The sequence below is a fragment of the Solea senegalensis genome, linkage group LG13 (assembly GCF_019176455.1).
Source record: "Solea senegalensis isolate Sse05_10M linkage group LG13, IFAPA_SoseM_1, whole genome shotgun sequence".
Taxonomy (NCBI): domain Eukaryota; kingdom Metazoa; phylum Chordata; class Actinopteri; order Pleuronectiformes; family Soleidae; genus Solea; species Solea senegalensis.
In genome coordinates, this window is record NC_058033.1 from 22,659,048 (window position 1) to 22,684,896 (window position 25,849).

General features: G+C 42.1%; 1 protein-coding gene across 3 annotated transcripts in view; it reads right to left on the bottom strand.

Annotated features, from left to right (window-relative positions):
* ryr1a (ryanodine receptor 1a (skeletal)) overlaps window positions 1-25,849 on the bottom strand; it is a 48,465-nt gene that overhangs the window by 15,400 nt on the left and 7,216 nt on the right. For all 3 annotated transcript variants that reach the window (XM_044041668.1, XM_044041670.1, XM_044041669.1), the window contains exons 14-75: window positions 25,653-25,839; window positions 25,427-25,562; window positions 25,217-25,312; window positions 24,739-24,857; window positions 24,517-24,650; window positions 24,167-24,408; window positions 23,366-23,558; window positions 23,047-23,263; window positions 22,875-22,979; window positions 22,682-22,785; window positions 22,521-22,604; window positions 22,258-22,417; window positions 21,974-22,121; window positions 17,979-18,184; window positions 17,716-17,890; window positions 17,428-17,636; window positions 16,964-17,322; window positions 16,736-16,865; window positions 16,450-16,610; window positions 16,203-16,365; window positions 15,871-15,957; window positions 15,543-15,769; window positions 15,024-15,462; window positions 14,030-14,590; window positions 13,736-13,936; window positions 13,526-13,637; window positions 13,287-13,430; window positions 12,897-13,170; window positions 12,699-12,813; window positions 12,445-12,577; window positions 12,263-12,357; window positions 12,050-12,185; window positions 11,795-11,981; window positions 10,310-10,421; window positions 10,095-10,215; window positions 9,363-9,532; window positions 9,054-9,274; window positions 8,898-8,988; window positions 8,675-8,815; window positions 8,425-8,588; window positions 8,259-8,337; window positions 7,995-8,084; window positions 7,781-7,921; window positions 7,629-7,706; window positions 7,481-7,556; window positions 7,270-7,393; window positions 6,773-6,888; window positions 6,612-6,679; window positions 6,394-6,515; window positions 6,219-6,268; window positions 5,977-6,037; window positions 5,746-5,872; window positions 5,541-5,652; window positions 5,384-5,465; window positions 5,168-5,298; window positions 4,767-5,087; window positions 4,445-4,685; window positions 3,957-4,044; window positions 3,780-3,872; window positions 2,822-2,836; window positions 284-454; window positions 78-137 (exon numbers count right to left, since the gene is read on the bottom strand). In XM_044041668.1, coding sequence (XP_043897603.1) covers window positions 78-137; window positions 284-454; window positions 2,822-2,836; window positions 3,780-3,872; window positions 3,957-4,044; window positions 4,445-4,685; window positions 4,767-5,087; window positions 5,168-5,298; window positions 5,384-5,465; window positions 5,541-5,652; window positions 5,746-5,872; window positions 5,977-6,037; window positions 6,219-6,268; window positions 6,394-6,515; window positions 6,612-6,679; window positions 6,773-6,888; window positions 7,270-7,393; window positions 7,481-7,556; window positions 7,629-7,706; window positions 7,781-7,921; window positions 7,995-8,084; window positions 8,259-8,337; window positions 8,425-8,588; window positions 8,675-8,815; window positions 8,898-8,988; window positions 9,054-9,274; window positions 9,363-9,532; window positions 10,095-10,215; window positions 10,310-10,421; window positions 11,795-11,981; window positions 12,050-12,185; window positions 12,263-12,357; window positions 12,445-12,577; window positions 12,699-12,813; window positions 12,897-13,170; window positions 13,287-13,430; window positions 13,526-13,637; window positions 13,736-13,936; window positions 14,030-14,590; window positions 15,024-15,462; window positions 15,543-15,769; window positions 15,871-15,957; window positions 16,203-16,365; window positions 16,450-16,610; window positions 16,736-16,865; window positions 16,964-17,322; window positions 17,428-17,636; window positions 17,716-17,890; window positions 17,979-18,184; window positions 21,974-22,121; window positions 22,258-22,417; window positions 22,521-22,604; window positions 22,682-22,785; window positions 22,875-22,979; window positions 23,047-23,263; window positions 23,366-23,558; window positions 24,167-24,408; window positions 24,517-24,650; window positions 24,739-24,857; window positions 25,217-25,312; window positions 25,427-25,562; window positions 25,653-25,839 — 9,505 coding nt within the window. The remainder of the gene's footprint in view (window positions 1-77; window positions 138-283; window positions 455-2,821; window positions 2,837-3,779; window positions 3,873-3,956; window positions 4,045-4,444; window positions 4,686-4,766; window positions 5,088-5,167; window positions 5,299-5,383; window positions 5,466-5,540; window positions 5,653-5,745; window positions 5,873-5,976; window positions 6,038-6,218; window positions 6,269-6,393; window positions 6,516-6,611; window positions 6,680-6,772; window positions 6,889-7,269; window positions 7,394-7,480; window positions 7,557-7,628; window positions 7,707-7,780; window positions 7,922-7,994; window positions 8,085-8,258; window positions 8,338-8,424; window positions 8,589-8,674; window positions 8,816-8,897; window positions 8,989-9,053; window positions 9,275-9,362; window positions 9,533-10,094; window positions 10,216-10,309; window positions 10,422-11,794; window positions 11,982-12,049; window positions 12,186-12,262; window positions 12,358-12,444; window positions 12,578-12,698; window positions 12,814-12,896; window positions 13,171-13,286; window positions 13,431-13,525; window positions 13,638-13,735; window positions 13,937-14,029; window positions 14,591-15,023; window positions 15,463-15,542; window positions 15,770-15,870; window positions 15,958-16,202; window positions 16,366-16,449; window positions 16,611-16,735; window positions 16,866-16,963; window positions 17,323-17,427; window positions 17,637-17,715; window positions 17,891-17,978; window positions 18,185-21,973; window positions 22,122-22,257; window positions 22,418-22,520; window positions 22,605-22,681; window positions 22,786-22,874; window positions 22,980-23,046; window positions 23,264-23,365; window positions 23,559-24,166; window positions 24,409-24,516; window positions 24,651-24,738; window positions 24,858-25,216; window positions 25,313-25,426; window positions 25,563-25,652; window positions 25,840-25,849) is intronic.

Sequence of the window (25,849 nt, forward strand, 5' to 3'; positions counted from 1 at the left end):
CACAACACAGAAAAACAGAGCTTTTTAAACTGATTATCTAATCATTGGAAAGAAAACTGGACAGTACAGAATTATACCTTTCCCTGCAGCTGAAGGTTGTTCTGCAGAAACTCTCTTACTTCTTCATCTGTGTCTCTCTGTCAGATAAAAAGGTTTATCATTGTCCCACTAAGATCCCAATAGTTTGGGAGGTGAAACAGTTATGGAGCAGTCACAATAATAATAACAGGATGCAAACAGTTTACCAGACAAACTTCAAAGTCAGGAGAACAAAAAAAACTACCAAAGAGTATCGGATCTTAGCCAAGTTGATAAGCTCCTGATCTGCGGGAGAGCACATGTTCAGGCCTATGGGGAGCATCTTTTTCAACGCAGCCACAATAAGTGAGGTCTGCACTGAGTAACGATCACCACGTTTCTTCTTCTTAGTGCGCTCGGTATCTGAGCCCCCGCCCTAAGAAAAGGGAACAATCAACCAGAAAGCATTCACAGCATCTCATAAACAGTCAGCGATACAGCACCACAGTAACAACACTGCCTTGTATAAAACGCATCGCAGCCCTGATCAAAGTCAGTCAGTCAAAATCATGGACATAAGCCCTCATTAGTAAGTAACTATTTTCCCGTAGTGCCAGGACTCATTCTATAAATCCCTAACCCATAAAACAAGTCTGTCAACACATTAGCATGTTTTCTATAGCACTGTAAACCTGTAATTGTTTTTATTTCAATTAGTGAACATCCTAACTTTTATTATTAGCCAATCACAGTAAATCTCTACATATAGAATTACTATAGAAGGTCTAACCTTATAAACATGCTACTGACATCAATGATGGAATAAAGCTTAGAAAGTGTAGTTTCTGTGAGCTCACAGTGGTCAGTAGAGGGTGTAGTGGAAATGTGAGGGCAAAGTGGGAACATAGCTGGCCGTGGGGAAGGAAAGCTGAAAGGAGAGGCTCTTACAGGAAATGAATTCAAAGAATGTGCAAAAGAAAACTGAGCCCATTCTGCATTCCAGGTATCGGATGAATTACTAAAGCAAACAGTGGTGTGTGTCATTACAGCAGCAGCCCATATTGATGAATTATGAGATTAGAATAAGTTAGAGAACAAAACAATTGAAATTAGAGTTTGACTTGTTAGTAGCAGGCTGTTAGTCACACACCTACTGAAAAACAATGGGAAACATTGGTGTGCTTGCTTCTGTTCAGTCCTTCTGCTCTTTCTGAAATCCTCCAAGATGTATGTTATGCTATCATAGAATTACAATTATATATTATATAAATGTTTTCTCTATTAAATACAGGAAACATGAACAAATGACACCTTCCAGAAAAGTTCAGTATGACTCAGCACATTCTGTGGTGCACTGTTTTTCAGAAAAATTCACTTCATTTTTCATCTGAAACCAGACAAATGGGCCATTTGCACAACAGCCATCACTGATCACAACAACAGCTCTGTTGAGTTCATGATAATCAGGACAGTGTGAGACCATAATGGAACTTAAATTGATTATTGACACCTGAGATTTTGTGCAACGAGCCCTTTCAAACACAATCTGCACATTATAGCTGATGTGGATAAAAAAAATGGTAGAGGCTTGCTAATGACAAACTTGTTGAGGTGTCACTGTCAACAGTTACATCAATCTAAAAGGCCGATTATCCTCCTATCAAAATTAGATATCAAACATGATCTCACTGAATGCATCTGCCACTGTTTTAGCTTCAGTTCAGTGGCAGATGCAAGTGTGTTATGAAGGAGGAAAAAGGGTTCAAAGCATTGCAGGGGAATATTTTAGACAGTAAGTGTGAATTAATGTAATGGTTAGGTTCATGGTCATTTTGAGCCCATAAGAGCGAACCCTACGAATGCTGCAAGAAATAATCTCCAGCGACAGTAAACATCGAGTCACGTGTTAGTGGGAAACTAAACCATGATGTTTGCCATGACATTCCAGGGAGGAGAGAAGAAAGAGCACAGAGAAGACTAACATCATCCCCTAGTGGCAAAAAAGCTGCATTACAAAAGCTACATGTCAACCATTCTTCAACGAAAAGAGACAAAAGTCATACGAGAAGATTTCAACTCAGCTATGATCAAAAAAAAAGAGCAAACTCAGTGACGGGATGATGGCACTGTGCTCTCACTGCCACCTTGGGCTTGGTGTAAAGCCCAGTGCCATGAGCCCAACTCTACAGCTGAGTACTTTCATCAAGCGCCTCCAGACTCCCCCCCGTCACACACTGGCAGGACTGTGGAGGCCCAGAGATGGAGCCTGCCCATTTGTCCGGTGATCCTGTGTGAGCATAATGCGAGTGTCTCCTCTGTAGTGTATATGTCGTATGTGTCGATGTACTGTAACATCTACAGCCATGTACAAATTGTTGCAGTGTGTGCGTGTCAGTGAAAAAGCACAGAGGCTCATACTCTGCAATACTAGTGACACTGTAAGTGGATCCAAAACCCACCAGATATTTATAATCTATAAATATCTACATATGTATAGCAATGACACATTCTCAACTGAGTTTTGTTCGTCTGATAACAGACTGCAAAGTATTCATGACTAAGCAGGCACAGCTGCATGTACAGAAAAAGCATTTGTCAGCAGCACTGATTTAGCTGAGGGTCATGTCTCTCTGAATGGAATGTGCATGTGTTTGTGTGTGTACGTGTGTGCATGTGTAAGTGAAGCATACTAAGTGTGTTTGTGGATCAGATGTGCCAGTGTGCAGGAGAGGTTGATGAAAAGCTCCCCCAAAGTGAGGTGCCATGCGATCAGCACAGCGGTCGTGCAGAAACAAAGTCTAACCTCTGATTCCCCGCCCTGGAAACCCAGCCGCAACCCAAAAGAAGAGGACAAGGGACAACCAAAGAGAGAATATTGTTAACACAACTGCTATTGCTCTCAAAAGTGAGAATGAAAAGTTACTGTTGGTCTTGTTATGTTAAACCTAGTTAAAACAAATCAATTCAAAAATATGAAAGAGATAGTTCAGGTTTTCTTTGAATGTGTGTGTGTGTGTGGGGTGTAGTGTACCTATGTGTGTTACAAAAACAAAACCAGGACTTCATGAACAATAAGAGCTGTCAATCACACTAATGTCCACTCATGTGACGTGCTTTTTTTTTTATCAGTTACAAAATTTTAATTACTTTCTTTTCAAGGAAACCTGAAACTAGTGACTGAGGAGGGAGAAGACTCTGTTGGATACCAGCAGTCATTCCTAGATGGCTAATTTATATACAGTGTGTGAGTTTGCTGTCAGACGGCTCTTTGAACGTACAAAACAACCAGCTGTCGCATCACAACACAACTCACTTGAGCAGGCTGACAGTATGGTCAACCTCTGAAAATGATTAAATTAAAATATGATTATTTTTCCATTTCTCCTGTCAGGCAGTTTGATTAACGTCATCAACTGCACATCATGACACAAGCGATGCATACGTACCTCTTACACCCATACTTAAAAAAACCTGGACTATCCCTTTAGACAACAAGAAACTTCTAAAACCTGAACCTGGTAAAGATGATGCATAGTCTGTTTTAGATTGGATTATCAATTACTGAAATACACAGTATTCAGAGTTTATTAAATGACAAGCGACAAAATTCTAACAAAAAACAAACACATTATAAAAGAAAGACCGATTTGTTTTACAAAATACCTGCAGTACAATCCGACAGGTTATCATGGTCAGCCTGGTATGAGATCTAGCACTACACCAGCTGTCCTGCAGCACTGCAGCTGTCTCAAATGACTCACCTTGCTCATTTTGCTCTTGCTGTCAGCAGTGAGGAATGACATGTTATTTATCTCATTCATCACCACAAAGTTCTGTTCCTCTCGCTTGAAGTTCTACAAGCCAAACAGAAATGTGAAAAATAATAAGTAAGTTGAGCTGCTATGGCTGCATTTAGGGACCACGTGAACCATACCTACATGAGATTTGGACCAAAAGATAAAGACTTCTCCAACCATTCGAAAGAGCTCTTCTGCATCTGGGTCACGGAACGTGAGCCATCTGGCCCTGTTGGAGAGCAGCTTACTTTAGAGGTGCAGTGGGTCCAACATATACTGCCCATAACTTTGTTTCTATTGATGATTACTCACCTTAAGAAAAAAGATGTTTGGTGTTTGTCTTGGAATAAGATTTCTTTTCTCTTTACTTTAGGTCTTAATCCTGCACTACCATGTTTCTACAGCTCTGGCTCTGGCAGAGATAACCAGCCAGAGCATGCCGTTGGCATTTTTAAGTGGAAGCTTACAAATGAATATTCTTTCTGGTATAGGAGTCCACCGTTTGTTCTAAGCTCCACTCTCACTGTTATGTTTCTTCTTAATGAACATGTGGAAATGCAAAAGCTCCAGTTCCGGGCAGAATTAAGTGTCATGCATCGTTAATATGATATTGTTAAAAAAACGTTTACCTGTTGTTGTCCACATAGCGAATGAGCAGAGGGTAGAGAGCATACAAGTCTCTGCAGAGGACAGCAAACTCGTCACGTATAGTGCCGTCTTCTTCGTCTCCCTCTGATTTCCCCTCCATCCTCAGGTGGTCTTCTTCAGCCACCACTTTGGAGGTGCGTTTTTTCAGCTTCTCCATCGTAGGGATGAAGTGGGACTTGAGCATTTCTGGCTTTGCCCTGCTGACAATGGGCTGTGAAAACACTGGGAAAGAAAAGAAAAAGTGTCACCTCACTTGTATAAAGACTCATTTATTAGTGACTCGAGAGTTTTATCAGTGCTCACCAGCAAGCCTCTTCATCCACGAGGCCTCATCAATACCCAAGTTATTGACAACAATCTTCATGATGCTGCCCAGCAGCTGATTAAGGTGCTCTGATGTGACATCAGTGCAGAGCTGGCTCTCCATTTCTGGGAAGTTTTCCAGTCCTCTCTCCCACCAGCGAGGCAGGTAGTTACACAGCATAGGCAAAGTAATTTCAATCACATGAGGCATCTCAGTGTAACGAGCCCCTGACTCTGCCAGGTCCCCAATCTCCTTTAATAGGGCATCCAGCTCTGGAATGTCTGGACATAGTTCCTGGACCTCACTGGGAAGTCCCAAGACTGGAATCACAAGAGAACAGTGAAGAAAGGAAAATTCACAAACAAGACTTTGTGAAACTTTATCAGGGTTCTGCACTCACTGGCTCTCTCTCTCGGTGTCTTTGTGGTATAGACAGAGAAAGCGTTGAATTCATTTAGATGTGGTTCCAAGTAGGCTACGGGCATAGCTGCTGCAAGGTGAGCCAAACACTCTCCAAGAGCTGGCCTCTGCCTGGAAATATAAGGAACGATTGAACATTAAATGCTCCAAAGTTACTTAATAGATTCTAATGAAGGCACATGCTCAGCAGCTTTACCTCTCAACATGTGGATTCTTGACAGTCCCTAAGGAGTAGATACTACACATAATCCGATAGCATGACATTTGTAGATCGTCCACTGTGTGCAAGCAAAAGAGACAGATTGAGGAATGTGCTGATAAACACTAAATACATATGATGTGAAAACACGTACAGATGACATCATCTCCAAACTGGTGCTGCGCGATGTGGTCGAACAGTGACGTAAGCACTGGCAGCAGGGCAATGGTAGTGTAGTTAATGTTCTGGGAAACACCTTTAACTTGCTTTAAAGGAGAGAAGCAGCACATGAACATGGATACAGGATATTTAAGCTTTAATGTCACATATCAATATCGCATGTTCTCTTTATCTCTCACCTGATTCCCTTTGGATACTTTGCCCAGTTTGAGGTTTTCAACCATCTTCTCTATATCATCAGCAGCACTCTCAAAGAATGAGCGCAGACCTGCTTTGACGATCTCTGGCCCTGACTTCATTACAGTCCTAAAAAAGGAAAAAAACAAACATTGTTATGAAAAACAAACAACAACAAAATGCATTTATACTCTGTGTGTGTTGTACGCAAATAAAAATAAGAACAACTTGACCTTGCATCCAGTGACCTTGCCAGAATGTGAAGACAGTTTACAATCGCTGTAGCATCCGTTCCTGCATGTACAAATACATGTCATGGATGTCATCATGTCTTTTATAGACAACACAACACAGCACACCGCACACACTGTACATTCTTATCACTTCTAAGTGTATAGAACTTGCTCTAACCTGAAAGAGTGAAACATACAGTAAAGGAGCAGCACACAGCCACACTGACTCTGAAAAACCTTACCAAAGAGAGAAACTCTGTGTCTCACCAGGGCGGACATTTTACAGAAGATACTACGATGAGAAGGAAAGGAAAGGGAGGAAAAAAGAAATGCTAAAGAAAGGAATGGTGATAAAAAGTGGAAAAGTGGTATGCCAAAAGAAAACCTGACAACTTATTTCTCTATGCGAGCAATTACCTTGCAATCATTTCCTTCTCCTTATTGGAAGAATGGCCGCCACTGCCCAGAACCTTTGCAGGTGTTGACAAAAAGTAGAGGCAGTGGTTTTTGAAATACTGGTTGATGAGAGGCATCAAGATCTGAGGGGGAGGAAAGTTTCCAGAGAGAGTGAGTTTTTTAAACATCGTAGGTGTTTCTTCAAAACTGTGCCCACTATAGCTTACAACCAGTCTCACCTTGGCAAAGAATTTGATTTCCTGCTCATGAGGAGACTTTTCCACTCGCCCACTGCTTACTACAGCCTCTGCAAAACACATGGTAAAATATGACAGTAATGAAAAGATACTGTCATCACTATAAGATGCACAACTGAAACAGTTACTGTTCATCATAATACCAAGATGAGCGATGAATTCCTGTGCAATCTCCATCCATTTCAACAGCTTCTGCAGGAAACCATACGCAAATCTCTTCTCGATTGATGAAATGTCCGACTCCATATCTTTAAGGCCCCTAAAGTGACACACAGTTTAACTCATTGCGCCTTTTTCCCATCAAGTTTTCCATCTAGGGAACTATTAGACAAAAGATAAATAATCAAACAGAAAATAAGAGAAAGAGGATTTGAAAATAGGCTACTTGCCATTCCTGGTTATTTTATAATCAAAGCACAATCTCAGCCACTGCAATGACGTGACGCAAATACAGGATGGCAGATATATTATTATATATTATATCATAAGCAGCTTATTTTGATTGAGTATATATCCTGCTGGGCTGACAGATGGACAGATGGTCTGAGGCTACGGTAAACATCATAAAATCATTTTAAAAGCATGAATCTAACACAATTACCTGATATATAATATCAACAATGACCTCTTGCATTATTACCTAGTGACAGCATATCCATTAAGCTGCAGGAACTTGAGCAGTTCATAAGCCTTCTCTCGATCCCGGGCCTTTTCTTTGGCTGTGAGAGTATCATAGGGCACCAGAAGAGGATGTGTTCCACCTCCTACACAAACAGACAAACAATTAAAACTCTTGAAAGAAGCAAAGTGTCTTATTCTCCATGTGTAAAAAAAAAAGAAAAAACTCTTACCTTTGGCTTGCAGCTCCATCTTCTTCTTCCGTCCCCAGGTGTTATGGTAATTTTCTGCCAGTTGCTCGGCCATAGACTGAGAACAGATAATGAGTCAGAATCCTGACCAGATGTTGGCACATATGGTTTCAATCACTCACTGACATACCTGCAGGTCTCTTGAAAGAGCCATGTGTGTAACATCAATAGGCTGTGGACTGTAACCATGACTTGGGTCATAAGTAGCCTAGAACAGAAAGAGGTATCTTTATAAGCCTGAACAATGAGCGTCACAGCTGTGATGACTTTCATCCTCTTTACCTGAGCAGTCTGTGAGATTTTTCGTGAGGCCGTCTTCTTCTTTTCTGACTCTTCTTCCTCTCTGGCTTTCTCAACGTTCCACTCCCATGCAATCATGGCTTTGACTGACTCTTTGATAGGCCAACGATAGATCTCTTTGTCCTTCCAGAAGAAAACAAAACCACAGTGATCACAGGCAAATGAAGTCAAAGTAAAAAGTGACGGGAGAACCTACTTTCTCTGAGAAGGTTTTGTACGGTCTGAGCATGGGGTGGTTTTTTGCATTTTCATCCAGCACCTCACCGTAGGACCAGTTATTCTGAATCTAAAACATACAAGCATATGCAATATGTATTACAGCTGTTCTTCAAATGTAAAAGTCTCTGTCTATGTAAAGTTACAAATCCCATTCTTTCCCATTTGAATGATAAAAATACTGCTTCTACATTAACTGAAAAAGACTATAGTAAGTGACTGACTTCATGTTAAAGAGCTCTACCTTCTCAAAAGCCCATCTATCGTGTGTATATTCAGCATATTTGTTGATAAAGGGATCCAGTCTCTCTGGTATGATGGTGCTATTGTTGGAGGAAGGATGAGAGTATATTTTAGTTTTCATTAGACTTTGTCATGTGTGAAAGGTATAATGAAAAAGCCCCTCTCACTTTGTGGTATCCACTGGTTTAGGATCAAAGTTTCCCTCTGCATCCACTGACGCTTTCTTCTCTGTCTTGGAGGAGTAGCTGGCATCTACATAGTCCGGAGGAATGGCTCCAGCAATGGAACAGATGCATGGCATAGAGATTTTAAAAATCTCAGCATCAAATTTCTGGAATAACAATAACAAGGGTTTAGAAGATGCACATAGAACATTTATTATATGGAAATCTAACATTTGTTTAATTATATTTCCACCTTGTGTGCAAGTGACTCAAAGATCCCCCAAAACAATTTGCGGGTCAGATGCAGCTCCTCCTCTGATGCCACCCCAAAGTTGGCCCAACCATTAGGGAGGCAATAATATTTCCAACAACGCTCATAGTGATTTGTCAAAAGCTGCAGGAGGCAAATGTTAGAAAATGAAAATGAATATTAGAAGAACATCTTAACTTGTTGATGATTTAAAGGATTATCATACCTTCAGTGGCATTTTGGCGTACTCATTGAGGATGGGTACATCAAAGACCAGCCTTCTTAGCAAGTGCTGAAGCATGGACGGACGGAGATGTCTGGAAGAAAGATAAACAAATGTAATTAAATATGAATGTAAAGTCTGCAATAAGCTTAAACTCACTTGCACAAAGCCATGAGGCACTCTTCAATGATGTCTCTCTGGGCCTTTGTGAAAGCTCTTCCACGAGACAGACGGTAGATTGTGTGCAACATGGAGTCGATCATTATGGCTCGGTGGTCACTGCCAGCAAAGAGTGGGGCACACTTGGTGATGAGTGGCAACACAGCAGAACACAGGTAACGGTTCAAAGCGAGGGCCATCTCTGTGGTACTGAAAGCAACCTGGTGGACAAATACCTGATCAGTGTCTAACAGTAAGGTCATTATCACTGCAGTTCAAATTTATATTTGTAAATTGTTTGCTGCTCACCGTGTCAAGAGATGCCGCAGCCCTCATGTCAGGCAGAAAGCCCACCTCCAGCACATGGAGCAAGAAATCCTGGTTGTCAATACCATACACTCTGTCCAGGAACAGCACCATGGGAGCCTTGTGATCTGGCACAAAACTAGCTGGCATCTTTGGTTCGATGATACTACTGTCTGAGCACAACATGAACAAATGAATTATTAATATTAGTATGAATAATTAGGTAAGTTAAAGCTGCAATGCTGAGTTGTTTGGTGTTTTTTGTTGTTGTTATTCTCCTTTTGCTTGGTCTCCATCAACAGAAATAATGCAACATTGTTGACAGGCTCTGTCAACCAGTACTATCAGACCCGACTGATACAAAGCATTCTGTGTGTACACAGCAGCAGCGCAGGAAGGTTTTTTTGTGCAGTCGAATTCACGTTCATGGGCACTGTACTGCTTTACTACCACAATGTTGCTGTTGTCTCTGTTTGTCTTGACATGAAACTAATCTCTTCCTGTGTTCAGTGCAGAAATGTTGCCAGGTGACAAGAGAAGGAACAGCTATACTAAGTCACACAGAAAGAGTCATGCAGGGCTGACAGGCTTAGTCAACATTGTTTCAACTCATTAGAATCAAGCATTTGTTTATTTACACAGTTTTAATACCATACATGTATGTACTTAAACATTAAAACTAGGATACTCGTCTCTGTGTCAATTATATAAATAAACAATAAAATAAGTATTTACCTTTTCCAAAAGAAGGAATCTGAACAGGAAGGCTGATGACTCCCACCAGGTCCTCAATAGGGACCAGAGACCTCAGAATGGCCCTGATCCTCAGAGCTTCGCCCTTACCAGCCTGGATCAACTGAAGAGACAAAAGCAGTGTATCTATTCTAACATTTTAATGATATATCCTATCTTTACTATAAGTCCAGTGCAGAATCTAAAGATAAGCTTACATGCATCTCTGGAGCACAGCGCCCCAGCAAGTCGATCAGAGCAGAATAGAAAGACATGATGGCATTTCCCAGATGCACCCTGTTCTCCTCATGCTGCTCCTCTCCTCCAAACCTAATAGAAAAATATAGCGGCTCTAATTATTTACTTATATTTACTGGAAGAGACAGTAAACTCAGAATTGCCTCAATAAATACACAGAAGACCAGAAGAAAGTCACATTAAAGGGGACATTATACCCTATTTCCCCCATTAAAATAGTTCCCTGGTGTCCTAATGAACATGTCTGTGACATGCTTTGGTCAAAATACCATAAGGATGAAGCACCATAGCAGTTCAATAACCCTGCTAAACCCAACCCTTTCAGAACGCTCGGTTTTCGTGCATGGTCCCTTTATATGCAAATGAGACACAGGCAAACACACACCCACTTCTTCCAGGGGGTTTCTGATTTGTCCTCTTTACAGCGCTTTACAGCTCTATTCCTCCCCCCCTCCCTCCACTAGTTCTCTGACAATATCAACATGGCAGTGTGAGCAGAAAACTGCGAGAGTGCCGTCACAGGAAGAGACGTCCTACCTGTAAATCAGTTAAAAACACTTAGGGACAGCACCGCTGATCGCCACCGCAACCGGTCACTGTGCTCTGGAGACCTCGCCACTGCTGATCACCAACGGCGAGCGGCGAGCTGCCTAAACTGCCGCTGTAGTTGACTGTATCAGACCTGTGACGGTATGCTCCGGAGCTGGCGATCAGTCACATATAGCGGCAGTTTAGGCAGCTTACCGCTCACCGCTGGCGATCAGCGGTGCTGTCCCTATGTCCTTTTAACTGATTTTCACAGAGGGTGCAGCACTGCTGCACAGAGAGTGCCGCTGATCGCTGTATATGTGACTGTTTCAGACTGAGTCTGTGCTCCGGTCATGGAGGACGTACTGAACAAATATTTTTAATTAGGACGTGTCAGAATGGTCAGTTATGAGCTCTATGTGACCTTTTCTTAATAATGTGTGTGTTTGTACGTTGGTGAAATACGGTCGCTGACTAAATACGGTGACCGCTGGCCGCAGTCTGATGTGAAGTGGTGCGAACACACGGACACACGTTTGCTGACTTTATCCGGCACATTAGCTTCATATAAAATCCTCTGAGGCTGGAAGCTTGTGTAAAACACTGTGCTCCACTGTGCAGCCACCAACAGCACACTTGTCTCTCCGCGTTGACATAATACCGCTCTTCCTCCCTCGCCTGCACTCTCGCAGGGATAAGGTGGAGCTCTCGAAGTAAACTTACTGGTGGGGCGGTAACATTCACGATGAAATGCGCATGCTGCCGTCATAAGCGCAGGGAATTCAACATCGAGTGTTTTATCGCCTATACTTACACTAAGGGCGACCATGAAAACATGACTGAGTATTCTTTTTCCACACTTTGGTCCCAAATATAAGTATTGAAATGGTTAAAAAGTTGATTTTAAGAGCTCTTACATAGGGAAGCGTCTGTCTTTCTTAACACTTGGTCCATCCCGTGCAGGGTCCTCTGATATTTTGATGGCCTCCTCTATTGCAGCCAGCAGACCGTTGCCGCCCTCCCCTCTGAGGGCTGGACCAAAGCACTCAGGTCTCCGAATGAGTAGACGTACCACCACATTGGCATTTTCTTCCACACTCTCTCCTACAGGAGGGAAAGAATGTTAGTAAGGTAGAAGACAAAAGAACCAATGGGGCATCCGAATTCCATACCATTGACAAATACAGCAAAACGAAGGAAGTCAAGGTATTTTTCTCCACCACAAGGATTCCAGCCTATGTCAGGGTAGCCTTTAGACAGAAGCATCGGACAGCTCTGCAGTCCACATCCAGCTAAGTACTTCACCACCTGAAAAGGCATCAGTGCACTGAAGTGATGCGACAGTTTTCACAATACGTGTTTTGTACATATTGATGACATCTTACCATTTCAAGGTCCTGCTCTTGGAGAGCCAATGCAAGCTCATTGTTGTCGATACAAGAGGCTGCGGCCACGTCCAAGGGAGTGGAGCCCCGCATCCCTAAAGAACAGCACATCATGTAGGGCTTTATCACACATCTAGACTAAAACATTAGAAATATTGCTGGAGCTTGACTAAAACATTCACCAAGGCCGATGCCACTGTTTTGGAGAAGGTAGCTGAGGTGGTCAAACATAGAGCGCTGGTTTTGGCGACTGATACGACAGAAATAACAAAGAAAACGGCAACAGTTTGTCACCACTCGAGGGAATCTGATCTCCTGTTGGAAGACAGTCACAAATGTTAATTTAAGTTTGCTCTTATTGCCTTGTCTATTACCTAGCAGCAATAGAAAGAAAGGTCTGTTTGTAAATGCGACATTTGTGAAACCAAAAATATACCTTGGAATCCCCACCGCCCAATACATTAACCATAACCTCCATGACAGTTTCATGCATGCCCAGAGCTCGCATCAAGTTGGGATGCTGATAGAAAACTTTGTTACTCATGATGTTCCTGAAGGAGACAAACATGTGTTTATAATACTGTGACACACATTTGACAGATTATATTCATAATGAAATGACTCTTATATTCACCCAATGCTTTGAATCATTAGCCTCTCCTCTTCTGGACCCATCTGGACAATTAGCAGTGATCGAATCTGGCCCAAGCACTCCAGCAGGTCCATAGTGTCCTGAATTGACACTGCATTGATGGTGTAGGCTTTGGGAAGGGCTCGAATAAGCTCCCCCAGCCCGTCATACTGCCTGTGGAGAAGGCTAAACATCATGCGCACCAGCTCAGGGTTCTGAATAAATGATTCCTGGGCCCAGTGGATCATAGTGTGGGAAATCAGCTCCTGCAATGTGCCTGTTAAAATAGGAGCAGTGTAATAATTGTGAGTGTTGAAAAATCTAAATTAAATAAAATCGACAACACATACAGTGTACGGTTTTGTTTGACACTCAAAAAACAACAAGACTCACTTGGTTTTTTATCTTCCTGTGGCTCAGGCTCCAGCTCGACCTTCTTCTCACGGAATTGGTTTACCTTTTCCAACAAACGGAGCAGTCGTCCACGGACAGAATTATCCACCTCCTCCTCTTGTTCCTCTTCTTCAATATGAACACCTGAGAGTGAGGTTTCAAAAGAGTATGTATTAAGTGAAATCTAAACCTGTAAACAAAGGGCTCATTTTAAGTCAGTAAATGTGAGGGAAACTGACCACAGTGCACCAACAGAGCATTGTGAAAAATGAGTAGAGACTCTCGGACATCGTCAGGTACAGGAGAGTCTTCATCTTCAACACAGTTCTTAAAGTTCATGAGCATGTTGACCTTCACAACAGCAAGAAAATGAAGAAGGAAGTGCATAAGTGAAGATCCCCACAAGCCTTTTCAAAAATGTTCAATTAAATCCAACAGTCTGTGTGCACCTGCTCTTGTGGTGGCGATCGAAATTCTCGGGTCTTGCGGGCAGTCTCAGCAGCACTCATGGTGAAGGCCTGCATGAGTTCATTGTAGCGCTGCCTCTGATTGGACTGTATTTGGTTGACAAACTTGTCTGAAAAGGCAATGATGGCCTCCACTCGGTGACGTAGCTCACAGTCACAGAAATACTGCAGTAGTGTACACATCTAGAATACAAAAGCAAAGTGAATCACTAATATTGAATGGCAGATACTAACAGTATGATTGAAAAGGGAGATCTCTATAAAAAACAGATATACCTGTAATTTGACAGACTCAGGAAGCTTCATCTGGAAAAGTCCTTGCTCCAGATGTTCTACTTTAGTATCCACACATGTCTCTGCAGGTTTGAGCTCTTTTTCCGTTTCCTCTGCACCCTTTTCGCCATTTACTTGCATGGTCATTGTTTCATCATGTTGCCTGAGCGATTCAGTCTCCTCTAACTCTTCCTCCACTTCTTCCTCATCCTCCTCATCATCACCCAAGCCATCATCCTCAAATTCCTCATCTTCTTCCTTGACAGCTTCCTGCTCTTCTCCCCTCAATGTTGGAGAAGCTTTTTGTTCCTTCTCTTCCTTCAGCTTGGCATTTTCCTCAGCAGGCTCATCTGCATTCTTGCCACTGAAGACTGTGGGCTCAATCATCTTTAGAATGTGCGTGACATCTTCATCATCAAAGACACCCATGATGAGGAGGGTACTGATCAGCTTCAGGATTGGGACAAAGTGAAACTCAACACTGCCTCCCACAGGATCTCTCATGGCTTGACCTCCATCTTGTACTGCCTCAGTAAGCATGTTCAGAGCCTTGGTCTTTAGCACCTGGAAATACAAGCAAACTTATTGCAAAATTATTAGTCTGGAGCTCCTTAAATGTCCAGTGTGTAACATTTCGGAGGGTTTACCAGCAGGAATTAGATATACCACCTATTGTTATGTTACATATATATATATATTTATAGCCTAAGTGTTAACATCTTAGTATATTGTAATTTTCTTTTTTGGTAATGCATGTTTATTATTTATTATCTATATCTTTACTGTCTTGCTGCTGTAACAATGCAAATTTCCCCACTGCGGGACAAATAAAGGACTATCTTATCTTATCTTATATGAGTAGAACTGCTAGTAGATGGATGGATGTATGGATGGACGGACGGACAGACAGGTAGATAGATGTTTTTTACAATCTGTAGTCTCAATAGAAGGAGTTTTATACCCAAGCCCTTTAAAAGCTGAACATGCTGCGCCTCACCTGTAAGGGAATGACTGGACTCAGGGTGTAGATATCTTGATCTACTCCCACAAATCCAATGGATGAGAAATGGAGCTTTGGACGTAGGCAGGTAGTGAGTCCGACTCCAGGCAAAGCATGAGCTTTATCAGTGTACAGAATAATACTGCGCGTTTCATCTGTCATTGGAACTATGAATTCCTTGTTGGTTCCCAACCGGTTCCTCTTGGCAGATTCCAGGTGCATACTGATTAGCAGGTCATAAAAGCCGCTCCTCATTGGTCCAGGTAGGTAGGTGTTCTCTATAGCGTAGAAGAGCTGGGACTCATCCACATGGCTACACAGGGCGTGAGCCACGCGGTTGTTTCCCAAAGCACACACCGAGCCGTACAGCTTCAGAGTATGATAGTGGAACTTCAGTAGGTCCATACGTTCAGACAGCTCCAGGATGTCAATACACCTAGAGTACACAAAGTGGTTCAATTGCTTCTAAGACACATCAACTTTCAGTTATTCTTCAAAATGTGAAATAGCTCTGACTTGTTCTCCTCTGGGATGTGAAGGGCCATCATGGTAAGGGGCTCTTGACACTGCACCCCCCAGCCCAGTCTCTCACTAATACGCCCTGTCTCTGGAGCCAGGAAGTGGTTGGGCATGCGGCTCCAGATGACGGGGGTTAACATCTGGACATCCAGTCTAGGAGGGCACTGGGGGACAGGGTTCTTGCGTTCACTCCGGAACATGGCAGCAGAGATCGGCATAATGTTCTAACAAGACAAGAAGAAAGAACATTTATGACAAAAGAACTGCAGGGAAAAGTTGGAAATAGCAGTTGTTCTCACGATTGTAAGGATTGTCACACACCAACCTTGAGCTTGCCTAGTTCAAACTGTATCATATTCTGATTGGAAGGGAGGACAAAGACGGCGGGGAACAATTTTGTGTTGGGCTCCACCTGCAAGAAGTGAAAATGATACGTTTGCATTGGTGAAATTATTTTAATTCTAGCAATAATTTTACAATGACTTGATGGTGTGAATAAAGAAAATGAGAATGAGCAAGGGAAGGGGAGGGTGAGGTGAGGGATGTTCAGCTACAATATGCACCTTCACCAATAAATGTTGCTAAATTATACACACACTATACCTTTAAATAATAAACCCTTTAAAAGGAACTGTGCAACATTGAATCTTCTCTTACCTGGTAAAATGTGTTAATCTCTTTTCCATTTGCAGTGAAAGTCATGAGTCCTGTGTCCAAATCAATTAGGCAGCCAATCAGTAAATCCTCCTGACTGACTCGGGTCTGCTGGGAGCTGCTGAACTCCCCCCCACACACCATGTAGCAGTTGCTGCGTTTTATACTGAGGAAGACAGACAAAAAAATGCCAGTAATTATGTCAATGTTACCAAGATAAGAATTTATTTATTTTTCTCCAAGAACATACCTATCGTGGATGTTTCCTTTATCATCACCTACAGTGACTGTTACATTTCTCACTTTACTCAGATCATAATGAAGGTCATACTGGTGATAGTCAGGTGTGATCCAGCCCACCCAAACACCACTGGGCTCCTGTCCTGCAAATACTCGCACGGAGTAGTAATACTAGTAAAACAAGAACAAAGCAGGTAAAGTCATGACAGCTCTGACAAACAAGTTTAAAATATGTCTGCATAAAGTTTAAATAAAGGAGGAAATGTGATCAATTCAAATTCAAATTCAACTCATACTGTAGTGGTGTTGAGGATGATGTCAACATCATCTCTGTCGTCTGGCACCACGTCCTCCATTAGGCGAGGCATGGTAGGAACAACAGGTGGTGGCGTGATTAATGCAGCCTTCTTAGCCTTAAAAAGGAATCTGTAAAACAGAAGCAGTTATGCTCTATCAATGAAAAAAAAACAAACATCTCAAACCTTACAGACATTCTTCAAGACTCGCTGCATAAATTATTATACCCTTTCTTCTTGCTTTTCTCAGTTGAGGCATCCTTCTCATTCTCTCCATTCTTGATGGCAGGCATCTCTTTCGGCACAGAAGGTTCTTTCTTCTCCTCCTCCTGCTCCTTGCGACTGGCAGACTTCTTGAGTATTTCAAAGTCAGAGTCTGGGTCGACCTCCAGCACCTCGTCCTCAGGGATGGTCAGTGCACGGGTAAGCAGGGTGGTCCCTGCTGGGACTTTGAAGAACTCATGGAACTCAACTGGCATGCTTAGTCTGAAGAATAGCAGATCTGTGTTGGCATTCTGAGATCCAAACGTCTTGTGGGTCACTTTGATACAAGGGGCAGTTTCCACTGTCCCATCAACACGGGACACCTGGAATGTAAATATAAGGGAGCCAAGTGTTTATTTAGGACAAATTGGCTTGTATAAAATGGCAACATTCATTCAAAATTCATGAAAACAATGAATGCAAAACACCTCAAAGTGAGGATGATCAGTCGGCACCGGGATAAACTGAGGAAGGCTCTTGCTGAACCACATTGTGATGTCTCGTTTCATGTTGATAGCAAAAGGCTCAAATCCCTCCTGCAGACCACAGATGGTGAAGTAACGGAGGCTGCTAACATTCTGACCCAAGTTGATCCTTCCCACCTGGGACAGGCCCAGGCTGCACACAGGAATGAAGCCTATATGACAAACCCACATGTATTAGTATTCAGTGTCTCCACCTGAGATCATTATCTATCATCTCTTACTGGGACTTACCTTCTCCTATCTCAATATCTTTGAAGGCCATTTCAGAGCCTGAGTCACTGATCAACATCTCTCCATTGAGTGTGAACATGATGTTCATCTCTGTCAGGTCTATCATACAACCCACCACATCACCAGACTGCCACTGACGACCAAATGACTCACTTCCCACATGCCAACGCTGGGCCTGAAAAGGAAAACACCTCATATAAGGATGTGGGAGTACAGAGGCTTTGTTATCCTTTACAAACAAGTAATAGAGGTCTTGTTCCCACCTTGAAACCATTGAAGACATAAGCCAGCTCATCTCCACCAAGTTCAGTGTCTGCCCGAACACTGGGCCTGGCCCAGCCCACTCTCATCTCCCCAACTGTTACAGCTTCAAACTCAAAGTACCACTTCCCTTGTGTGACAGCGTAAGATTTCTCCGCTCTGAACACTCTGATCTTATCTCCACGGGAGCTTCCTGGTCCATGCCCGCCTACATTAACACAAGCACAAGAGTATTGTGTAAGACAGGGGTTCTCAACCTTTTGCAAGCATGGATGGATGGATGGATGGATGGATAGATAGATAGATAGATAGATAGATAGATAGATAGATAGATAGTAGGCCTATTATCATTACTAGGCTTTTGCTATATAATTATATGAGGTTACGTGCTTTATTAGGGTTCGAGCAACAAGGTTGCAAGAACCCTATTGAAACCAAAAGGATTATTCCGATTCTTCTTCTTCACCAAAGTAAATCGCGTTTTTGAGGCCCTGAATATGCCCCAAAAACGCACCAATTTTTGCAAGCGCATCAGACCTGGTGTAAGTTTATGTTAATTAGTATTTTGGGGAATGTGCGTTTAAAAATGAATGTGGGCGGGGCAAATAACTGCTCCACCCCCTAAAACTTGTGGGCCTGAGGAGCACGTTTAATGTACATGCACGAAACTTGGTACACGCGTTCCTTAGGTCTTATAACTTTGCAATGGAAGGTCAGATCTTAACCAAACTTGTGACAATCGATGATGGGTCCTTGCTGAAGATGCCTATGCAAAAACTGTACATTTCAAAATCAGCGCCTCCTGGTGGTAAATACAACAAATTCACAATTTCGCTTATAACTTTAACAGAGTTCATCATATCAAACTCAAAATCGGTGAAAACATTCAAAACACATGGTAGATGATGCGTGCTGAATATGATAACAAATTGTTCAACGGTGTTGCCATGGCAACACTGCAAAGGATTCACTAAACTGAGTGGTTCGTTCGTGCAGTATCCTGTTTTGTCCACATGATGGAGACAGCTGCTTACAAATCTATCAAATCTAACATTTACAGTTTTTCATGCTGCTCTAACAGGGATTGTTGTATCCACTTGAAACTTGATATGTGAGACCTCAGACCCATCCTGAACATGTCTGTAAAGGATGACCTCCCTGCAGGAAGTAGAACTCCCGAAACAAGAAGTAAAGTCTAACATTGTCTGATCTTCATGAAACTTGATATGTGGTTCAAGGGACCGTCCCTGAACACGTTTACGGACACGCCTTTCACCCAACAGGAAGTCGGCCATTTTAAACAGGAAATGCCCTCTAACTTAGCACAGGGACCTCACTAAAAATAACTAGGACTGAAAATAACTAGTACCGCAAGCGGTAAATGGACAGGAGATGAGCTAGAGGACTCGTGCGGCGATGTGGGCGCACAGAGACTCACAAGCCCTCGAGCTCGAACCCGTTCATTACCGCTTGCAGTACTAGTTATTATTATTATTATCATCATCATCATCAGTAGGCCTATTATCATTACTAGGCTATTGGTATAATTGGGAATTGGCACCAGACCTTTGATATGAATTCATGCTTTATTATTGTTATTATTACTAGGTCTAATAGTAGGCATATCATCTGCCTTTTTTACAGATGCTTGCAGGCCATGTTTATGTGAGACCTGAGCCTGCTTTGCCTTGCAAAGATCCTCAATTCTTGGGTAATTCTTGCATTAAGAAGAATACAACGGCTGAGTGAAACTGCGGTGACTTTGTTTTATGCGCGACACACACACACACACAGGCCGTTTCTCAATATCCATACTTGTGCGTACTTGTGCGTACTTGCGTACTCCCGTACTTGTGAAAACGTCATCAGCCTCAGTCCAAGTGCTGTTCCAATTCTCAAGTAAGCGAACAGCGAGGACGGTTCTCAAACCCGGAAGTGTTCTCGCTCCGCCCATGTTTACCAAGTATGCATCGGAGGTGACTTAAGCGTACTTGGGATGGCCATGTATCCCAGAATACATTTCGGCGGAGCATAGCAGCAGATAATAGAAATATAAATCTGAAATAAATATTTTTCTGTGTCCCGGAACAAAGTTTTAAGATCATTTGAGGCGAGAAATGAGTCTTTTAGAATTCAAATATGTGGTTTGTGTATAAAGATATGATGTATTTATAGTTTGGCAGCGACGTTTGTCGGAGGTGATCAGCTCCACCTCTGTGGGCGCTCGCCGCTCACTGTGCCCGGCACAGAGCAGCGTTACCTCGGCCTGTCCTGATGAAATGATCCGCTGGCTCAGACGTCGCTGTCATTACATGCTCGGTGTGATCCATAGATTTGTTGTTGACGTGTTATTTTGATTTTAATGGAAACGTTTTGACCTGACGGTTTGAAAGTTTGTATATTATTAATTTTTTTTAAATTTCAACTTTCAATGTTAGATTTATATTAAAGTCGCACGGTCATTGTATCTGTACTTAAATATAATATGTAAATATTAGCTATGTAGAGTAGTATATATTTGTACACGTCATATATATATATATATATATATATGTATAAACACTACACTACACTATTCAATGCTGTACTATATCTATTTTCCACATTGTATTATTTGTATTGTATATTTTAATAGAAATAAATTGATAAATGAAGTTAAATCTTTAAAATGTAAAAATAATAACTACATATATATGCATTTATTAAAAGTATTTCATATGTTCATTGATCAACACCGTAGGTGGCGGTAATGAGGCTGCAGCACTTGGCGCCAGCCACCATTCAAACAGCAGAACAATACATACATACTTGCATACTTGAGTATTGAGAAACAACCACATACTTGTGTACTCCCGTACTTGGCAAGTATATACTCCCAATTTACTTCTCAAGTATATACTTCCCAAGTAAGCAAGTACATACTTGCTAACTTGAGTATTGAGAAACGGCCACACACACACACACACACACGAGTGACAAGTGACTTTACACCAGACTTCTGTAGTTGTTGGAGATTAACCCACGTTTTTAGGATTGTTAAGTAGTTTTAACTTATGTACAATTCGGCACTGTTCGGCTTGATTTCTGTCCACACGTCTCCGTAGTACAGCCTCCTACTCCACAGACTACAGCTGCAGCGGTCTGTGATGCCGCGCGCGATCAGCGGCACTGTACCTAAATACACCACTCCACTTTAAAAGACTCCTGTTAAATAAAGAGGTTTCCCTGGTATTTGTTGGAGATTAACCCACGTTTTTAAGGATTGTTAAGTAATTTTAAATGATCTACAGTTCGGCGCTGTTCGGCTTGATTTCTGTGTGGTACGTCTCTTCCTGTGACGGGACTCTGGCCAGTCAGCAGCCGGCAGTCTGACAAATCATCGCATAGTACCTAATTAGCAGCTTGGAACCTCGCAGGAGCAGGTACTAAAAATAGTACCTGGTACCAAAAAGTCGCCATGAGGATGATTTATTTGTTTGTTATAATAATCCAACGAGTTGCATTTCGACATAGGGGGAATTTTCTTTTTCCTTCCCATCCTGTAGCCTACTCGCGCCCCCCCCTCCCCCCGGGAGAGTGTCCGTGCCCCCCCACTATAAGTAAGATATGCATCTAGAATTTAAAACAGGTACTGCAATCCAAATGAACAATATTGGAGAGCGTATTTTACCCCTCTCCCCCTCTTCCCCAGAGACTTGAGGTTGCCAGGTATGAGAATCCAATCCCACAAGAACCAAATCACTAATCTACGAGGAGCTACACTAACACCCCTTTTCCACAACATAAACATTAACTGAATTTGCAAGAATTGCAGAGGCATTTAATTATGAATACACAAGCTCAACAACATTGTTGTCAGTAAAGCCAGTATTTCAATTTTAACGTGTTTTCTTAATCTCTGATGACATATCATCCTATCATCATATCATGTTATGACTTAACATACATACATATAACATGACATAATTAATCAATCTCTGTTGACATGAAAACTTACTGCTCTCCTGGTCAGGTGGTTCAATATTGTAACCATATCCGATGAGTGTACGAACAGCTGCACAAACCGTGTCTCTGTTGGTCTTTTTAGTCTTTTCATCCAGTAGATTGTAAGGAACCAGACGAGGATTTCGCTTGTTCATTATATCCTACATGGGGAATTATATCAAATAGGAATAGTTAACAGAATGACATTCTTCTATTCACCATGCATGAACCAAAACTGCATACTCAGTACAATAATGGCAATATTTATTAATAAAACAAAGAAAAAAACATTGATACCTGCACTATACTATAAGTCCAGCCCTGGCGAACTCGATCTCTTGCCCACACATTGTGTCCATTTTCTGCCAGTCTCTCCACAAGAGTGTTTTGATTGGGAGTCAGCTTGACATGGTTGAGGTCCAGAGGTGCTGGTTTATATCCATTACTCTGCATGTAACTAACAAGCAAAGATATATGGCCAGAATCATTAATTGTGAGTTCTTACAAGGCTATTAAAAGGATAAACAATACAAGATAGACATGAATGAATTGCATCTCACGTTTTAGGAAGCTTGGTCCTTTTGAGATTCTCCTCTGCTTTCTCATCTCCCATTCCTACGTGACAGCCTAGCGCCAGCAGAGTCCTTTGCATTAAATCACATAAAGCATTAGGATTAAAAAAAGATAAAATGGTGGATTGAATAAATAAAGACTGACTTACTTGAGAGTCTCTCCTGACATGGCTAAATTGTAGGTCTTCTCTGGTTCAGGCAGACTCTGGAAATCCACCAGGCACGGGTGCAGCTTCTTGTTGTCATCACGAAACTTTGATTTGAAAAGGTATAAAAGTGCAAATCTTTATGAAGAAATTTGTTGTTGTGTAAACATACAACCCTTGACATTTTGTTACTCACTGGTCCGAAGGTCCATCCTTGTTCAATGCGAGTAACAGCCCATAACTCATGGCTATTTTCTGCAAGCTTCTCTCGAATGCGCTCCAGATGAGGAGGAAGCACAATCTGAAAGAATGTTAATATCAGTGCAGTGAAAAGATGGAATAAAAAAAGAGATGGGGTAAGGCTTTACCTGTATAGTGTCTACAGGGCAAGGCGTGAAAGCTGTATGTGAGAGGGACTGATGTGGACCCAATAGGTTGCGGATCCCATCGAAATCATGCTTATATTCTTTGATGGGCTCAATCCGTAAACGGTCCCTGGGCAGCACGGCCTCATAGCACGGAGCATAACCTGGAGGTGGGAGGAACTTGAAATCCCCATGACGCCCTCCAAGAAGGAATCGAAACCTTAACATTTGAGGAGAGTATTATTCTAATGTCATAACTGTACTGTGCTTATGAAGGAGAAGAAAAACTAAAAGAATGAATTTATAATCCAGAACTTCCTACTTAACGCCTGCAGAGAAGCTGACCGCGGGGAAAAACAGGCCGTCCAGGTTGAAATTCTCAAACATTCCCTGAACTGGGTGCCCATTGATGCGGAAAGAAATACTGGGAACACTCAGATCCAAACAGCAGCTAACAACGTCCTCTGCTGCCAGGACGTGCTGATTGGGTGTGGCAACGTGTCGTGGAACACGTCCTGTGGACAAACAACACAAGTCAAGAGTGCTCTATGACTAAACCTAATCTGTATGGATACAAACATACATTGACATGCACTGAAAGTAAACATTTTGGCATATCAAAAAAGGAATATGTCCAGGGTGTGACCTCGCCTTTCGCCCTATGTCAGATGAGATTGGCACAGCAACCCCCACGACCCTCCGGTGGAGGATAAAGCGGTAGATAATGGATGGATAATAGGAATATGATCTCACAGGTGCCACTTATAACGTTTGTGTGTAACTCTTTGACTGTATGTGACAGAAATGCTGTTTGTTTGTGAACAAATGACTGAAAGTAAAGGCCAGATGTTGATGAAACCTTCATTTTTGGTGTTGTAACACTGCACTGTGTTGCGTCCATCTGTCTTAACATAAAACAATTGACTTGTGCTAACACTGTAATACTGAGAAACACAGAGAGACTCATGTGGAGCTGATGGGCTTCACCATCACTGTGTTTGTATTTAAAGTTAGCCACTAGGGTTTTAAATAAGCATACTACATTTAGATGTAAGTTGTAAAAGGTGGTGGTGATGTAGGTAAAAAAGTGTTAGTAAGTTAAATGATACCATTGTTACTTTACCTGACCAAAGGTGAAGCCCGTCAAAACCATAGGAGTAGAGGTCATCTCCGACTCCATTCCCCCCCCAGCCCTCCCCTCCACCAGGGTAAGGGCTGTAGCCCTCCGTCAGAGCCCAGCCCACACGCAGGTGATACGGCTGAGCAGTTACAAACGGCTCCACATAGTCCACCATCAGCTCAAAATACCACTTCTTATACTGAGTGGATCCTTCACATGTTCCAAGGAAAATGTTGGGTCTCATGCTAAAAGATCATAAAAAAAAAACCCAAAACAACAACACTCAATTCAGATGGATGTAGTTTCATGACAAAGGACAGGATACAAGGCATTTCCAGTCTGTTCTTTCTCACCTGGTTACATAATTGATAATGCTGGTTTGAAGTAGGAAGTCCCGTCCTGGAAGTAGATTCTCTGTGATGAGATTCTGATTTGAACGAACAGCCACTCCATTACAAACGCACAGAGAACAGAGCACATCCAAGACCTGAGAACAGCAGGGAGACACATGAGGAATGTTCTGATGCTCTCTCAGGCCTCATTCTTTCAAAGTTGATGTGTTATATTTTCCTGACCTTATGATTGCGTCCATGCTTATCCAGCAGAGAGATGATTGATTTGATGTGATTCTCCTGAATAATATTCAGCACCTCTGGACTCTCAATCAGAACGCAGTACAACACCTCCAGGATTCCTGTCATGAGAACGTACGATCACAGTATAGAAACACAGAAACACTGGCAGTACATGGCCTTTCCTTTTACACCCTTCAAAAAATAAGCATCACAAGCGTTCAGATTTGTGTGATTCTTGCAGGAATATTATTTTAGATTGTGTCATACTTTAATTTTTTTGTTTTGATGTCCCAGTGTATGCTCCTGTTTTCTGTTTTGCTTCCATTTCAAATGACAGGACAACAACAAATGGAAATGGAGAAGCCTTAACTCTAGTGGCCAAATCATCTTAAAAAGAAGCCAACATGTTGTGACCAGAAGTTACAAAACCTAAAAAGCCTAACTTTCATTTAAATTAGCTTGTATTTGTTGTGAATACCTGACGATGCCTCCAGACGATCCAATTTACTGACAAGCCAGTCGAGGTTATCGCAGAACAGTGCACAGTTAGCACGGTTACCTCTGATCAAAGATGCTTCATGAGAGAAGAAAAGCACAGAAGTTAATTCATACTAAAACAGAGAAGGTGGTGTGGTGTAGGAAACATGAAGGAGAAATGTAACAGATATAACAAATGGACATACAGTACCTAACAGTTCATACAGTAAATTTACTATCTCCTTCCAGGACTCTGCAGCTTCCTCCCCAGCGTACTCTGAGAAGTGGGCTGCTGTGTTATAGACATTGAGTCGATCGACACAGTCCAGAACAAGTGTAATCATTCCCTGTTAAAATCATAAAAACTTAAAAACATCTGAAAAAAATGCAGTGGCCAAAACAAGTTAGCCCTCAGTAGTTAGTAGTAGTAGACCAACCTCCTCCTGGAAGAGGTTCTGTCTGTTCTTGAGGGAGCGAAGCTTGAACTGTTTGTCCTCATGCTCCAGCTCTTCCTCCGGGGGACGGAAGTAGAAAATGAGGTCTTGCAGGGAGAGCACCACTGCGTCCATCGGCAGAGATGGGGGATTGGCAGATTTGTTTTTCCCACTCAGAGCATCTAGACCTCTGGATATAT